General features: G+C 40.5%; 1 protein-coding gene across 1 annotated transcript in view; it reads right to left on the bottom strand.

The window, feature by feature from the left end:
* The window catches only part of cps1 (carbamoyl-phosphate synthase 1, mitochondrial), a 43264-nt gene that overhangs the window by 23888 nt on the left and 2582 nt on the right, over positions 1-16794 (bottom strand). Inside the window, exons 4-22 of the mRNA XM_031858738.1 lie at positions 16523-16612; positions 16372-16428; positions 16186-16278; positions 15991-16080; positions 15027-15155; positions 14797-14903; positions 14199-14340; positions 13842-13919; positions 12987-13085; positions 12677-12772; positions 11658-11847; positions 11304-11461; positions 9728-9856; positions 7591-7735; positions 6469-6679; positions 6063-6261; positions 5748-5924; positions 4228-4346; positions 119-170 (exon numbers count right to left, since the gene is read on the bottom strand). Of these exons, the coding sequence (XP_031714598.1) occupies positions 119-170; positions 4228-4346; positions 5748-5924; positions 6063-6261; positions 6469-6679; positions 7591-7735; positions 9728-9856; positions 11304-11461; positions 11658-11847; positions 12677-12772; positions 12987-13085; positions 13842-13919; positions 14199-14340; positions 14797-14903; positions 15027-15155; positions 15991-16080; positions 16186-16278; positions 16372-16428; positions 16523-16612 (2361 nt within the window). The remainder of the gene's footprint in view (positions 1-118; positions 171-4227; positions 4347-5747; positions 5925-6062; positions 6262-6468; positions 6680-7590; positions 7736-9727; positions 9857-11303; positions 11462-11657; positions 11848-12676; positions 12773-12986; positions 13086-13841; positions 13920-14198; positions 14341-14796; positions 14904-15026; positions 15156-15990; positions 16081-16185; positions 16279-16371; positions 16429-16522; positions 16613-16794) is intronic.

Below are 16794 nucleotides of genomic sequence, written 5' to 3'. Positions count from 1 at the left end.
CTCTCTCTCTCTCTCTCTCTCTCTCTCTCTCTCTCTCTCTCTCTCTCATCTAAATTATTTATGACCTTGTAGCATAACAATATTGGAAATGTCAAATGTATTTTAACTCCCACTGCACATGGCCAGGCTGAGAAATAGCAAACCCAGCAAACAGTGAAAGCAGAGAGCAGCTGAGAACCACAGGGAGGAAAGACATTTGATCAGTGAGCTCGGCTGTCTTGTGTGCAATTCTCCTCTCTAAGAGAGCAGTTTAAAGCAAGAGGGAAATCCTTTGCATGCCATGATATACGTCCGTACATTTGCCCTCACACACAAATAACACACTTAGACCACGAGTGGTTTCTTTGTGTGGCTGTCAAATATTCTCAGATTTGTTTTTACAAAAACACACTAATTAAAACCAATTAAAAAATGGTAAGAACCAATTTCTTTATTTTCACACTTTTCATTTACTGTGCCACTTAATCAAGTATGTACCTTCAAAGTACTACAATGACACTTTTGTGTGTTGTATATTTGCTGTCTTTATACACCGAGTAAGTAAAGTAATTGTAATTCATGTCAAGCACAGGGCTATGTACCTAATTATCTCTGTCATCAAATGCAGATACAACAGTTAAATATTGGTCTAGTATTTCATTTGATAAACCAAATATGGTTTCAGTCATTTTTCAAGTAAAAACCAGGTTCCAGCAATGAGAGGACTTCTGAAGAAGTCGTCTTGGCCTTCTTTACAATTTTCTTTATCATTTCATTCCCTTAACATGTGATAATGGAATGAATAATTGCCAGATTAGTCAATAATGACAATAATTGTTGCAGCGCCAACACAAAAATGTACTCTTTGAGACTAGAACCCATACAGACATTGTATGGCCATAACAATACTAGTCACACTACACAGTCAATTTTCCTAAATGCTTTGTCTTAAACCTGATCTTTTTGCTAACAAAATACATTTTTTTTCACATTTGTAATGTTATAAATATACATAAATATTCATCCCATGTTTGAAATTAAGATATTGATCATAAGTGTGGAAATGTTATTTCAAATAACTGGTCTTTATTTAGTTCATTCTAACAGTACGTGTGACTCTTGTACAAACAAAGAAGAATAAAATGCCCTCACTTTAAAAGATGTTTCTTATCTTTATCAATAAATATCCTTCAGTCCAACTACAGCAATAGAAGATCCAGCACTCTTACACACACGTGCCATGAGTCTGCTGTGTGTGTGCTCAGCTCTACGCTCCATCAGTCTTACAGCAGCCTATTGTTGTGTGTCCATCCCAGCGTCCCCTGCTTCAGAGGCAGTGGAGACTACAACAGCCCTCCATGTGTCAGCGTGTTGCGCTGGGCGCCCACCAGACATCCAGCCATTCATTATTAAACAGCGGAGTCAGAAGGAAGCAGCAGGTAACCTGTGGCTGAGTCAGGAACATTCACAGAGGCTGTCCAGGTAAGAGCCCGAGGGCAGAAAGTGAGAGAGAGGCAGTTGAGACGAGGCAAACCACCAGAGACAGAGAGCTGTGAAGAGACTGTAGTTCATCTCATTTTGAGGACCAACATTTTCTTATTTATGAATATTTCACAATTTCTAGAGACAGCTTATAAGTGAGGATGGGCATAATTTACCAGCTGCAAAAATATTCATTAAGTGGATTGTTGTTCTGCGTTAGTTGTCTTTTTATGCAGATTTCTTTTCTGAAAGCCAAAGTTTTCAAATTATTAAACTGAATTTATTAATTTAAAACAAAAAAAGAGAATAGAATTTCCCTGCAGGTTTTAACCTTTATTCAGCAACTACTGATCGGTTGTGCTATGATTTGGGAGAGTTTTTAGGGAGATATCTGCATTATTTCAAAAACATTATATCAATAAAAGTGCTTTTTTTTCCAGGCGAACCAGATTATTTTCAATTTGAGCTGTGTAATGTCTTTATTACTATATTAACCAGCAACATATACACAATATTACCCATCTGAACAATCTCACAAGTGTTGTGATCTGATTATAGCAACAAAAATTATTAAAATAGACCTTATAGTTACAGAACTATGGTCACTTTAGTATGGGTATGCTATTTTCGAGCAGAGGCCTACAAATAGGGCCCGAGCTTAAGAGGTTAATGTGTTGTGGTCAGACGATATGTAATAAATCGTCTGTAGCTAAACGCCAACACTAACCAAGTCTAGGGCAGAAATAATGGGACGGATAAGCAGGTGGTGAATGTATACGACACAGTGACAGAGAGGAATATATTTCATAAAATTATAATCCATGAGTCTACCTGTGGTGCAATAGACTGCAACCTTATGAATGGATGGACTGTATTTTGGAGCAGATAGTTCCACTTGACTAGATATTTTCAACCATCAAAGTAAAAGGAGAGAGTCAGAGAGTAAGTGTAACTTTTACTCTAGTTCTTGACAACTAGAGTTCTTGTCCCAGCACTATCTACACAATCCTATGCATACATTCACATAGGGACACACACACACACACACAGTATATTATTATCATTAAATCTTATGTGTGTACGTCCACAAAAGCCATTATTTTTAAGTCCTTCCTTCCATCTCCTACTCCCACAGTGGCTACTTATTTTTGTTCTCTTGTGCTCGATGTAAACTCCGCTGACAGATTTTATGAGGCCTTTACAACTGCATCTACACATAGCAATAACCTTAAACCAAATATGTCTACATAAGAATACTAACAAAGTTCCACAATACTTTTAAAGCAGTACTTGGCTCGTTAAAAATCTTCAAAAATCTGGAAAGTCAAACCAAGTCACAGCATCCCTTGGTTAATAACTACACCAGAGAAATGCAAACAAGCAGAAAGAAAATAGATAAAGGGACTGCCTGATGGTTTTATACCAAACTATGGAAGAACAAAGGTCTACTTATCACAAATCTGTAAAAGTAGTGTTTTTGACACCGTGGATAACTCGATCCTTCTGGATTTCCAGTGACACTGACGTAAAATGGGTTTTTATTTATAAAACAGGTCTTTCTCAGTAGCCATGGATAATGTCTACTCTTCAGTGGCCCCTCTGACCTGTGGGGTTCCCCAAGGCTCAATCCTTGGCTCATTGTCATTCTGTAGATGACAGATGACACACAAATCTATGTCCCATTAAAAAAGGCGAAGAAGGCAATTTGAATCATCTTTTATCGCTGCCCGTCAGATATAAAGTGCTGGATGTCCCAAAGCCTTCCCACCTAAATCAAAATAAATTGGAAATAATTATCTTCGGGCCCCCCAAAGTCAACCCCTATTAACAGAACAACCTTGTACTCTTCAGTCAGACACCTGGGTGTAATATTTGACCTTTCTTTTGAAAAACAAATTACAAATGCTGTTCAGTCATGTTTTTATCAACTAAGGAGCATCTCAAAGATCAGGGGTTTAATTTATAACCGTTTGTGAGTAAAGTCGTGGAAATAAATACTGCGGTGACCCTCGTGATGCGTTATGTTGCATGACAGACACTCTGGAACTCTTAGTACTGCGTTAATGGAAGAGTTAGGAGGGAACGAGTGTTCTTCCTCTTCCTTGTAGTTACCGTGATTCGCCGAAAAGAACCATCGTTCAGCAGACTCATTTCTATGCATCAGCGTTCGTAAGGTGCTTTGCATCGACCATTTATGGTTGAAAGTGGGCGTGTAGAGGGCGGGATGTGAGGCTGAACCAGCTGCGCACACTTACAGGTTTGACTTGGGATATTTAAAAAGGAAACTGCGCACTGGCAGACGTACGCAAGGATTTATAAATCTGAATATTTCACTCCTTTGAACCTTAGTGAACATTTAGTGGGGATCCTACACACTGTTTTATCAATGAGACAGGTCTTTTCCCTCCCGGCCTGATCTCGAGAAGGTGGTCCATGGTTTTATTTCTTCTTGTTTAGAATATTGTAACTCCTTCAACTAAGAGTTGAGCTACTGATCACCTTTAAAGCACTTCATGGTTCTGTTCCCCTATGAGCCGGGTCGCAGCCTCAGATCCTCAGGCAGGGCTCTGCTGGCTAGTCCCGAGTACCAGCTCAGTGACTGGGCTTTTGTGGTCAACACAACTCTGCTCTGAAACGCCCTACCTGAAGGTCTGAGACTTGCAGAATCGGTGCCCGATTTCATTTGCCTAAAGTCCTGAACTCTTAATTCAACGTCCCATGAATCGACTAGCACAAACGGAAAAACTAAAAGTATCAAAACGTTACCTGTTGTAGTTTGCCAGGTGCTTGTCCAGCTGCGTTATCCTGTTGAGTTTGTGCAGGAACCACTTGTCTATGGCTGTCAGCTGGTGGATCTGATCAACACTCATACCACTGTGAAGGGCCTTAAAGGAGGAGACATGAAACAGACTCAGCATTACATTTATCATTCATCATCTAGTTCATCATTAATGCCGTTATGGGAACATTCCGAGAGCAAAGGTTTCACAAAATTTCAACAGATTCTTTAATAAATTGCTCGTGATTAAATTTCATGTAAAATATATTGTAGGAACAATATTTTACTTTGCCAATATTAGCCTTTTATGAAAAATCTGATATAAAGCCAGTCTGTGTAAAATGAGGTTCTGCAGCATGTAAATATGTTTTATCCTTTGGACGTTAGATGGCTGACCAGAGGAATCATTCCAGGTTAGTGTGGGAGGATTTTACTCGGCAGTAAAACTTGCAGTGAAACCTACCTTGCCCTGTAAAGAAGGAGCTTCTAATCAAGTTGCAAATGATTATTACTGCAACTTTCAGGGGAGAGTTTTAGTGTCCCATGTGATTTCAGAAGAAATTCAGATGCAAACTGATATAATGTGCAAGATATTCTTTCTAAATACATAATGGAACAAATGTTAAAGAAAGATGCTAATGTTTTAATGATTTATTTTCCTCAAGTAGCTTCTACTTATGCCTGAATAACTGTTCAGGGGGGTGGGTGTGTCTTATAGACTTGTTATAGTTTCCCTACTGGTCTGGATCTTAGACATATAGGTTTGAAAATCAAACTGTTGGGCTTAGCTAAGAGTAACTGTAACTGTGCTGACCACCTTAAGGCATTACAGCCAGTGTTTGATTGCTTAGAGATAAGATGTGGATCAATGATCTATAATGATGTCACCACCTTCAATGATCTCACTCCATATCCAAAGGGGACAAATACATCTCCACCGTCAGGACACCAAGCTCACACAGTTGGAGGCTTTGACACCGAGACAACCTCATTCTGCTCTTCTTTCAGCTGGTGATAAAAGCATCTTGAAGTGCTGGACCTGTAAGTGTTTAGGACCTTGCAATAGTTCATGCAATGTCTGTGTTTGAATGACGGAACTTGACCCCGTGTCTTGATGCGCTTATGAAAGTGCTGTTTCACCTTCATCTGATTCTATTAGCAAACTGTATAAGGCAAGCACAAAACCAGTTTCAGCAAAAACATCTTTCAGATTACATCCTCCCCCACATGAAAAGCCCACGATTTTAGTTAGATAATTAAACACCATCTATACAGTGCAGTATGTGTTTTTACAGATAATATAGTTCTTGTGAAACTATTTAACTAAATAAAAAGACAATTTCCACACAATTAGGCATTCACATCTAGGCATGCAGACGGGCCATGGACAAATTTTGCTCTGCATTTCATGTTTTTTTCATGAACATTTTGAAGTCCAAAATGTGATTTTAATGAGAAAGCGGTAGTCGGTGTCATTCATTATTAACGTTGTGAAAGACTCGCGTACCTTGGCGAGGGAAAAGATGCGGGTGATGGAGGGCACAGCCAGCTCCTGTTGCAGGTCCTGGGTGTCAGACCAGGCTTTCTTGAGTGGCAGCCGGGGCACAAAGCCATCCACTGATGGATGACACATCCTCAGGGCCTTCTGCATACTCTCCTCAAAGGTTCGGCCAACTGCCATCACCTGAATCCAGAAGAGGGAAATACATCACTGAATAATGGGGGTGTGTGTGTGTGAGCATAGTGAATAAACAAGTGGATCCATGAGTGAGACAATGAGCGAATGAGTGTTTATCTGTGGATCCTCTCCCCCCCCCCCCACCTCTCCGACACTCTTCATGGCGCTGCCTATTTCATGGGACATGCCCTGAAAGCGGTCCAGGTCCCAGCGGGGGATCTTGGTGACGATGTAGTCTAGACTGGGTTCAAAGCAGGCTGTGGTCTTCTCCGATACAGCGTTCTTGATCTCCGGTAGGGGGATACCCAAAGCCAGCTTAGCTGCAACAAAAGCCAAGGGATACCTATGAGACATGGACAAAGGGACAGGGAGACCAAATCAACTAGTGTTTGAAGTTTCTACACCAAATAAGCATTATTAGCATGATCACAGAGTAATGATCTTCATCAAAACTGTGATGTTGTAATGTTAAAGAGCCAAGATATATATATATTTTGATATTGTCCGACATGTGTGTGCACCTTCTGTTTGTATGAATGTATTCTCTCACCCAGTGGCTTTGGAAGCCAGAGCGGAGCTTCTGGAGAGCCGGGCGTTAACCTCAATGATGCAGTACTCCAGGGACAGCGGGTGCAGGGCATACTGGATGTTGCATTCGCCTATAACGCCAAGGTGACGAACCACTTTGATAGCAGTCTCCCGGAGCATGTGATACTCCTCGTTGGACAATGTCTGGCTAGGTGCCACTACTATGGAGTCACCTGAGGACGATAATAAGAAGGATTTAAAGGTTTTAAACAGTATAAACTCTCAACTTGGTGTTTGATTAATGAGCTTAAACATCACATAAAACTGAAACAGCAATTATCCCATGTAAAGCATTACCCTATACAACTCCACTTTTCGCTGTAAATGTTTGTTTGTGCAGTTTCATTTTCTTGAGAACCTTTAATATACTGTATATAATTTCATTTACCATAAGATGTGTCATCTGAATTGTATGTATAGTTACTGTAAAGTTCTTGTAATTTGCAAGACATATCTGACTTACAATATAGTTGTACAACTGTCATTACAACCTGTAAAATGTATGGAAAGTTATCATCTATTGTTTTACAGGAGAAGCTCTGGGGCTAGAGATCATTGCATTTTTTGATGAAAAGCACACTTGTACGTTTATCCTTTGGAATTTGTAAAGACCACTCAAACCATCTGTAATCTTAGTTACACTTCAAGTGTCTCAGTCGGTACAAGTCCTAGGTGTTGGCTGTGAGGACTGAATTGAATCCACAGGCTTAAGTGTTCCACTCAAGTATCGACTCTCTCTACTTTTCTTGTGCTACAGAAACAAGGCAAAGAAATAACACATGGACAAAAGCTGTCTAAAACATCCATGTCATCTTGACAGGGAAACAAGTACATTTGGTGAACAAGACCAACCGACTCGCACTGAGAAGAGCACAAAGCAAACACGCTCACCCTGAAGCAGCCTCCCCAGAAAGAGGATGTATGCGTGTTTGAGAACGAGGACGATAGAATACAAAAAGCAAACAACTGAATCAAACGCAGCTGAACAAAAGTGAGAACACGATGTGGCAAATAACAACAACACCACAAAACAGCCCGAGGACAATTACATCAGCATGTAGTACTGCGTTTTTAACTTTAGTACCTGTGTGAATGCCCAGCGGGTCGAAGTTCTCCATGTTGCAGACGGTGACGCAGTTATCAGCCACGTCTCTCACCACCTCATATTCCACCTCCTTCCAGCCCCGCAAAGACTTCTCCACCAGGATCTGTCTGCTCATAGCCAGAGCCTACAGTACAATATGCACAGAATATTATTATTATCATCATTACACAGCTGTTGGACACAATCACAATCAGATCAGAAACGGTTTATTGCCAAGTATGCTACACATACAAGCTTGCCGATTGGTGCGTAACAATAAGCATACACTCTAACACACTTACAATAGTAAAAGACACAAATTAAAAATGTGAAAATTTACAATAAAAGATGATAAACAAACAAATAAAGAGTACGTTAAGACAAGTATGTTCTTAAAGAGTCATGTGTGTACTTAAATAGAGGAGTTAATTAAAGTAATTGTCCTGGGGATGTAAGTGTCTGACTCAGTGGGGGTCCCGGGCTTTGTTAATGAGCCCGACCGCAGATGGAAAGAAACTGTTTTTGTGGTGTCAGGTCCTGGTCCTGATGGACCGCAGCCTCCTGCCAGAGGAAAGGGACTCAAACAGTTTGTGTTCAGGGTGAGAGGGGTCGGCTACAATCCTTCTTGCTCGCCTCAGGATCCTGGAGGGACAGCAGATTGCAGCCAATCACCATCTCAGCAGAGCGAATAAAATCCACAATCATCTCCACTGAGAGAGCTTGTCCTGCAGCAATGATGTGTTGAAGGCAGAGCTGACGTCCACGAACAGGATCCTGGCGTAGGTTCCCGAGGAGTCCAGATGCTGGAGGATGAAGTGGAGGGCCATGTTGTCTGTGTCGTCTACAGGCCTGTTGGGGAACTGCAGGGGGTCCAGGAGTGGGTCGGTGAGGGTTTTGAGGTGGGACAGGACAAAGAGCTCAAAAGACTTCATAACCACAGAGGTCAGGGTGACAGGCCTGTAGTCATTAAGTCCTTTGATCCTTGTTTTTTTGGTAACGGGGATGATGGAGGTCTTGAAGAAGGCTAGTAGGTGGTGTGTCTCCAAGTGAGGTGTTAAAAATGTCTGTGAACACCGGAGACAGCTGATCAGCACAGTGCTTCAGGGTGGAGGGAGAGACGGAGAGTCTAGGCCGGCAGCTGCTTCGCGGGGGTGCTGACTTTTAAAACAGCCTGTTGAAGTCCATCTCCAAAATAGAGAGTTGTCATTGTGGTGTGGCATAGGAGGGGCTCTGGGGTGGATGGTTATTAGGCACGGGCCACTGCTGAGCTGGGTCCTTTACTTCCAAAGCACAGTCAACAGAAAAGCTACTTTGTAGATAAACTACAATACACGTTCTTGTGTTTGTTTTTAAGTATTCTTATGTTCAAAATGTACTTTATTGAAGCTTCCCTACGTATATTTGTACCTACAATGTAGAAAATGTTGTGCAAAAGCGCTAAAATCATATAAGTGAGTAAGAACACATTTATCTTGTTAATTTGTTGGGACTATGAATACAAACTAAATGTGGTGACCTTTTCCAAAGACGTGTACTAACGGTTTACACAAGTGCACATGCAATGGATAGAAATAAATGGAATACTATTTTTGATCATGGTGAGGACACAGGGTTAAAGGAACAAGTGTCCATCTTGGGTTTTCACTTTGTTCGTGGACCTTGTGAATTTTATATATATATATATATGCTTTTAAATGCAAGATAAGGAAAGCAGCAGGATGTACAGCATGGCCTAACAAGTAAGCATCAATCAAACAGTCTGGTACAGACGGTTCATTGTGCAGCCTGCAATCACAGATTATAATGATGATCTTTCAGACTATAGTGTATGTAATAGTGCTGGATACTGGACGAGCACAAAAGACTGTTGCCAAGCAACAGCAAACTATTCATTTCTTGGCAGAGCACCAAAGAAACATATCTAAACAATTTCAAAGCTTTCATCTTCATGCAGGTTAATGCTGTAAACATGGGTAATAATGGTATAAATCTAAAAGAAAAAATGATCAACATTCTCAGTAAACTCTTCAATTGCTGATCATGATCAATCGTGTGTAAAGAAAAGAAATAAAGAATAAGAATTAGATTTTTTGCCCAGATTCCTCCACCTTCTCTACATTAGAGCATTTATTCTGACCTGGTGGGCAGTTTCCTCCAGCTTCTCTTTGTCGGCACACAGACCAGATCCTAGTCCTCCGAGGGCGTACGCCGACCGCAACATCACCGGGTAGCCAATCTTCTCCGCCGCTTTCAAGGCATCGGATACCTGAAAGATGCACACATATATTATACTGATAATCACTTCACCCTTGTGCATCCTGACGGCCATTTTGGGCTTTTTAATATTACATTTTTTTTTATCCCGTTTGCCGTTTTGGTCATCTTTTAAAGTCTGAAGACTTTTCCGTTTGCCGCTGCCTTTTATTAAATTATTTCTTACACTGCATGGTAACTTTTATTCTTGTATTTTATATGCGTCTTATTCTATTTAGCTTGTTTTTATTTTGTAGTATCTTGGCTCTTAGATAACTGTTTTTAATTCATTTAAATGTCCACTTATAACTTGTTTCTTTTTGCGTTTTTTCTTTTGGCTTTGGATGTTTTATGCAACGCACTCTGAATTGGCTTGTTGCTGAAATGTGCTAAATGAGTAAACTTTTTCTTTTCTTTTTGAAGTTCAGCCTTAGCTTCTATTATAAGTCTAAAATAAACAGTGTAGCCAGAATACAGACACCCAGGTCCTTAAGGAGAAAAATGTCCCATTCTATGACCCATTAAAAACAGAATTGTTATCCCATGGTCATTACAGCATAACATCATGTACTATAGTAGAGGGCCATGTTGACTGCGTCGCCTACAGACCTGTTGGCTCTGTAGGCGAACTACAGGGGGTCCAGGAGGGGGGGGGGGGTCAGTGAAGGTTTTGAGGTGGACAGGACAAGGCGCTCAAAAGACTTCATAACCACAGACTTTCTGGCTTCAAGTTTACACCAGATTGAGCCATTTCATCGTGTTTGCCCTATGAGGCATATCCATGCTATATCCGGGCATTGCTGCTATATTATGAAGCACTGAAGCATTTGATGGACTGCATAAAAATCGACAATCTTGCTACTTGTTGACATATTCCAGACTGCAAATGTGATGTTTAAAATATTTAGCTCTGTGAAAGTGGAAAATAACATTAATATATAGTATTTGTATAACAGTTTTTTCGGAGGGGGACATTTCTGTCCTCCAAGGTATCAAGTGAAGTTTTATTATTATATCTGAGACTACAGAAAAAATAAAAAAAATCTATGATGTTGCCAATCATTGACATAACAGACTGTGACATAATACATCTCCATAGCATCTAGTATAGAGGAAATATTTCTGTGTTTTTCTTTACATAGCAAAAGTGGCATTATGTCAACAAACTGGAATTTAAAAGGTTAAAATTCTGAAAATGAATGAATATTGGGTAGTTATGGGTTCCAGGACTGAAGTTGGTTAAAACATTTAATGGGGAAGTCATTATTTTATGGCAGTTTTTGACACAGACCCATTTGTCCTCTAAGGACATCAGAGCTACTTTTATTTTAAAGGGATGCACAAAAGTTAAAAAAAACAGTTTAACATACAAACAAATACAGAATACATCTGCACTGTATACGTAAAATGTATACAACATCTGTCTTAGAAAATGTACTTAGTAGTTATTGGATCCTTACTGACTCCACAGCAAAACTGGGTGCAATCTTCTCATTGATCTCCATCAGTTTGTCAGAAAAAAGCTGTCGGTCCTCTGTGGCCATGATGGACTCCACTGGGGTTCCTAGGACCTTCACCCCGTACTTCTCCAGGACACCACTCTGGAACAACTCAACTCCTGAACACAGCACAAGACACCAATCCAAATATAACAAAATATAAACTCCAGAAACTCAAGTTCGTTGAAAAGTGGAAAAGTCTCACTGAACATTGCCTTTGCCATTTAGTGTATGCTTTTATCAAAGATAAGTTCTAAACAGAGTTGAACAGAAGTCCACTAGACTGCGGCAAACACGTGCGCACACACAGCTCACCGCAGTTGAGTGCAGTCTGTCCACCCATGGAGAGCAGGATGCCATCTGGACGCTCAATCTTGATGACTTCAGTTACAAATTGTGGAGTGACGGGCAAGAAGTAGACGGAGTCGGCCTGCTTGGTGCCCACTTCATTGGTCTGAACGGAGGCTATGTTTGGGTTCATGAGCACCGTCTTCAGGTTTTCTTCCTACAACATATCCACAAGGTTCATTATTATGCATTTGAAAGAAAAAATTCGGTCTACACTGTGCTTTTCCTACTGTCACATGTCAAAAGCCCTCCATGAAAATGGCCTATTAATTCCACAGGGACTAAAATGGGTACCATACAGTATGCACACTATATAAATCAAATATATTTATGTATTAAATGTCTTCTGAAGGTTTTTTTTTTAAACGGCCCATGACATCACCAAGGCTATAAAGACCGGCGCACACCTTCACCCACAGGCACACCCATACGCCGTCACACTCATTCATACACACGTGTTATGTTAAGCGCGGCCTCCATTGCGTGTCACATTCCCATTGTGAAGTCTTGCCTCCTGACACTTTACGCGAGTACGTCCGCCATCTTGCTCTCTGTGTCTTTCCGTCCTGGTTATTTTGTGCATACGTGTTGTGATGATTAACTGGTCGTTATAGTCAGTGCTCGGATTCAAACCTTCACTGCTCTCTCTAAAATGTGAATACCATTTTTGAGACTTAAGCCACAGTTTGATTATTGGTCCTTGAACCCAGGACGTCCCGTTATTATTAATCTATGTTCAAAATCATATTGATATTAATAATTGTATTTTTCAGTAATTTAATTTCTGTACTTGCTTATAACCAAACCCGCTCCTGCCAGATCACACAGCACAAAGCCTCTTTGTTTTCACATGCATACAAATTAAATTGCTTGATTTTTAAAAAAATCGGTTATTTCCTAAAACAGCTGGGTACTGTCATTTCTAAATTTACTCAAAAGAGGAGGACATAGTGCATTACTTTTTTGGAACACTTGTATTATCTTACCTTCATGGCCTTGATGGCCTGAGATCCAGAGTAGTCAAACTCTCCAGCCTGACCAATAGACAGACCACCAGAACCCAGGATGAGCACCTTTGACACCTGCAGTTACACAAATAGACGGCATTGACCCAGATGTCAATTTCATATTATTTTTCACTATAAATCATTATGGTGTGCAACTACAAATGCTCTAAAAATACTACATCCTGGTGACCTTCCTGATGAATTCTTTAATAACCTTTTACACCCACACACCTGAAAGAACGTGCTGCTCATGAAGGTAAACCTGCTGAACATGTGTGACATACTGTACCTGAGCTCTCGGAGGGATGTGTGGTGCCTTAGGCATGGCTGAAACTATATTGCCGTCTTTTCCTTTCTGGATCAGAGACATGAAGACATCAAAGAGGAACTGTAGACACAAAGAAAAATAGCAACATAAACCATCATTTGAATGGTATACTAATAGCATTAGTAGGAGCCTGGGTTTCAGGATGTGTTACCCTCACACTGGTATTGAAAACATTTTATACAGCATATATACACACAAACAATACATATATATATTTATTTATTTTTTAGTAAAAGTAAAAGAAGTGAATATTATTATGCTCTTCCCCGACAGTCAAGGGTTTACAATATTTCTCCTGGGCACAGAGCAAGATGTTTTTTGTGATTCCCCCCACCCCCAAAAGAAAAACCTAGGAGGATCGCAAGAATTCCCCAGCAGAGCTGTCAGCTGCATGTTATGGTAGAGAGGACAGGTCTTATTATTCTGCCTTAATATGACAGAGGTTACAACATACCTTGACCAGTGACTTGAACTACAGTCTGTGCCTGTCAACACTTTATTGTCGGGAAAGGGACGGGCACCTGCGGCTCTGGTGCAGTCAAACATCAAGCACCACAGATCATTACAGCTTCCATTGCAAGTGATGTCGTTACTGCTTAAATATTCTGGTATATTTTTTGAACCATTATGTCTGGTTTACATATAAGCAAATGAGGTTCACTAAGCCACCTCACTTCTGCTTTGGTCTTTTACACAAGTCCTGTTTCAATGGAAGACTTCCATGTTGACTTGACTAGCATCCTGTACAAATACCTTTACTTCATTCTAGTACAGCATTCTGGTATTTTATGCAGCACTACAAAAGCCTTTAATTACCTCTGTGTCGGTGGGACCGCCTTTAGCCTCTGGGTGGAACTGGGCCGTGAAAACAGGCTTAGTGTTGTGCATGATGCCCTGGAAAACATGCAGACTTGATATTAGAAAAATAAAATCAAGTAAACAGTTTGCATTTCAGAAACAGCCGAGTCTATTTTTGAAAGATGTTGTTATTTTGTAAACTAACGTGTGAGGACTTTGTAGTCTACCATAGGCATATCTTACTTTGCTTGACTACATTTGGTCTGTAGGAGACAAAGGTGCTTTTTTTTTTTTTAATCCCAAAACTCACAGAACACAAATATCAAAAATGCCATGTTGTCTTAGAAACAGACTCTGACACAGAGTGAAATCAACCTCATTGGTGCCATCATTGGCGTTGATGAAAAGAGGGCTCCACCCCGGGGGCAGGGACGCGCTGTCGATGCCGTAGCCGTGGTTCTGCGCCGTAATGAAGGCCTGGCCCGTCATCACATTCAGCACCGGCTGGTTCTGGCCTCTGGGGAACCGCAAACATGCAGAGAGACACAGCATTATTTATGATCAATCCTGTGCACGCACGCACGTGTGGATGCACGCAGGTGACAGGATACGCAGTCCTATGAATGGTGTCAAACTATTCCGCTGATCAACCGGTGGCGTTGACACAAAAATATGCTGCAATTCATCAACAACGGGCCGGGATGAAGACTGCAAGCTAGTAAACATGTTGTAAACAAAGCTGGATTTAGAAAAATTGAGCTTTGCAGGTGTTTTATCAGGAAGGAAATTCATTCCTACATTCGTTAGACCTCAAGGATACACACAATGTGTTTTGGTGAGCAACAATGAATCCAAACATACGTTTTTGTTTGTTTACAAGAAGAGTCCACGGGGCACATTTAAATCTTCATGAGGATTCTTTAAGGGCCTGCATATTGTGCCTTTGATTATGCTTAGCTACAAAAGAGTTCACCTGTTGCCCATAGGTAGCTTATAGGACTGAGCTCCTGCAGCCAGAGCAGTGATCTGGTTGCCCATACAGATCCCAAACACTGGCTGGGGACGATCATTCTCCAGCACCTTCACAGGACAAAACGCATACAAGTGATATCCATGAAGGTACACTGTAGATCATGATATGAATGTAATCCGTCATGAAAGAAATGCACAATCTTAAATATTTAAAACTGCATTATTTTCTACCTTGCGGACATTGTCGATGAGCGTCTTGGCCAGAGACGGATCTCCTGGTCCATTGGAGATGAATAGGCCGTCGTAGTCTAGACTCTGCAAGTCCTGATCCCACGGTACGAGGTGGACCTCCGCACCCCTCTGCACATATAGAACATGGAGAGACACTATGTAATCTTATGATATTATTTGATGGTCAGGTTAATGTGAAGTAACCTAAATATAACTTGATAGTTTTATAGAAATTAGACATCAGTTCAGAATCCATCCCTCTCGTTGTAAACATAGCTGTTACATGTGTTGTAATGAATGATACCAAATAATACCAGTGTCATGATGAATGCTCTGAAGTGACCCATGCTCGGTTTAGCTAAAACCACCATCCGTTCATTAAATATAACAAATGTTTACCAACGTCTCAAGATTCCAAAGTTCTCCCAACAATGATAATATTGGTATCTATAATTATTAAACAATTAGAGCAAGCAAACTGCCTCATTTTGTCCAACAAACTATCTTCAACCTCCACCGAAAAGCAATATTAACATAACGTATTATTATGAGAACGTCCAGCCGGCCAGACACTCATCAACAGACTCATAAAAAGGCAAATAAGGGAAGGATTTTTAATAATACAAACAGACAAAACAGAATACTGCAGTAGAAGTCTGCAGGCTGCTTCTCCCGACTTAATATTTCAAGCAATTACAAGCTAATATCAACACCATAAATAACAAACCATTAAATGGAGCATACAAATTAAGAGAAGCCCATTGTTTCTTACAGCAAGATGACACAAACAAATACTGAAAGATGTTTCTTAGACCTTCCATTACCGTCACATATTTTCTAGGTCTGGTTGCAGACAACATGTCAACAAGTGTTCTATAATTGGGCAGATGTCATTTTAGGCTCCATCATTAAATCACCATTTCTATGTGTGTAAACTAATGTAATGTAACTATTTTTTTCTCACCTTAACCAGCAGGCGAATAATGTTATGTTTAATACCGCAATCAACAGCCACCACTTTTATTGGGTTTCCTTTTCCAAAGACTTTGATTTCCTAGGGAATCAGAGTGACACAGAAAAGAGGGGTTAGCACTTATCAACACCATTTGGGAAGAACAGCTGTTTTGTGATGTTAAATATAGTAGTTATCAGCTGTTACCTTGGTTGAGACCTCTTCCATGAGGTTTTTCTGGTTGGGGTCAAAGATCTCAACAGGTTGGCCATCAAACTCAATCTTCCCCAAAGCTGTGCCCTGAGGAGTAATCACAAGCAAAGTGACACTGGGTGACCAACCGATCCATTTGTGAAAGTTTGGTGCAGTTCACACCTTTGTTGTTTACATTACCTTATCTCGGATTATCTTGGTCAGCATTCTGGTGTCTATTCCAAACAGCGCAGGAACCTTTACAAAGAAAAAGCACATTTTGTAAATCAGCAGCAGAGTCCTACTCTCCTCTCTGAGATTACAACAGATAATTGGTCATTTCAATCCAAACCTTCTCTTCTTGTAGCCATTGTCCCAAAGACTTGACGGAGTTCCAGTGGCTGTACTCGTGACTGTAGTCTTGAACAAGAAGACCAGAAATCTAGAAACACCAAAGCACAACACCAACCTTAATGTGTAAGCAAGCTACTGTAACATTTTCTAATTAACACAAAAAAATCCTCATTTTTTGGGGTGCTATTCTCGCTAAGATTGGCGTTATGATGGTTGGTTGTTTAGCGGTCACTGTCCTGTTTGGTTGTTGTATCATTCCATGTGTTAAAG

This window comes from Anarrhichthys ocellatus, unplaced genomic scaffold, assembly GCF_004355925.1.
Source record: "Anarrhichthys ocellatus isolate YVR2014 unplaced genomic scaffold, GSC_Weel_1.0 scaffold20, whole genome shotgun sequence".
Classification (NCBI taxonomy): Eukaryota; Metazoa; Chordata; class Actinopteri; order Perciformes; family Anarhichadidae; genus Anarrhichthys; species Anarrhichthys ocellatus.
Note: the sequence above shows the minus strand (reverse complement) of the source record. Positions and strands in the feature narration are given on the sequence as shown.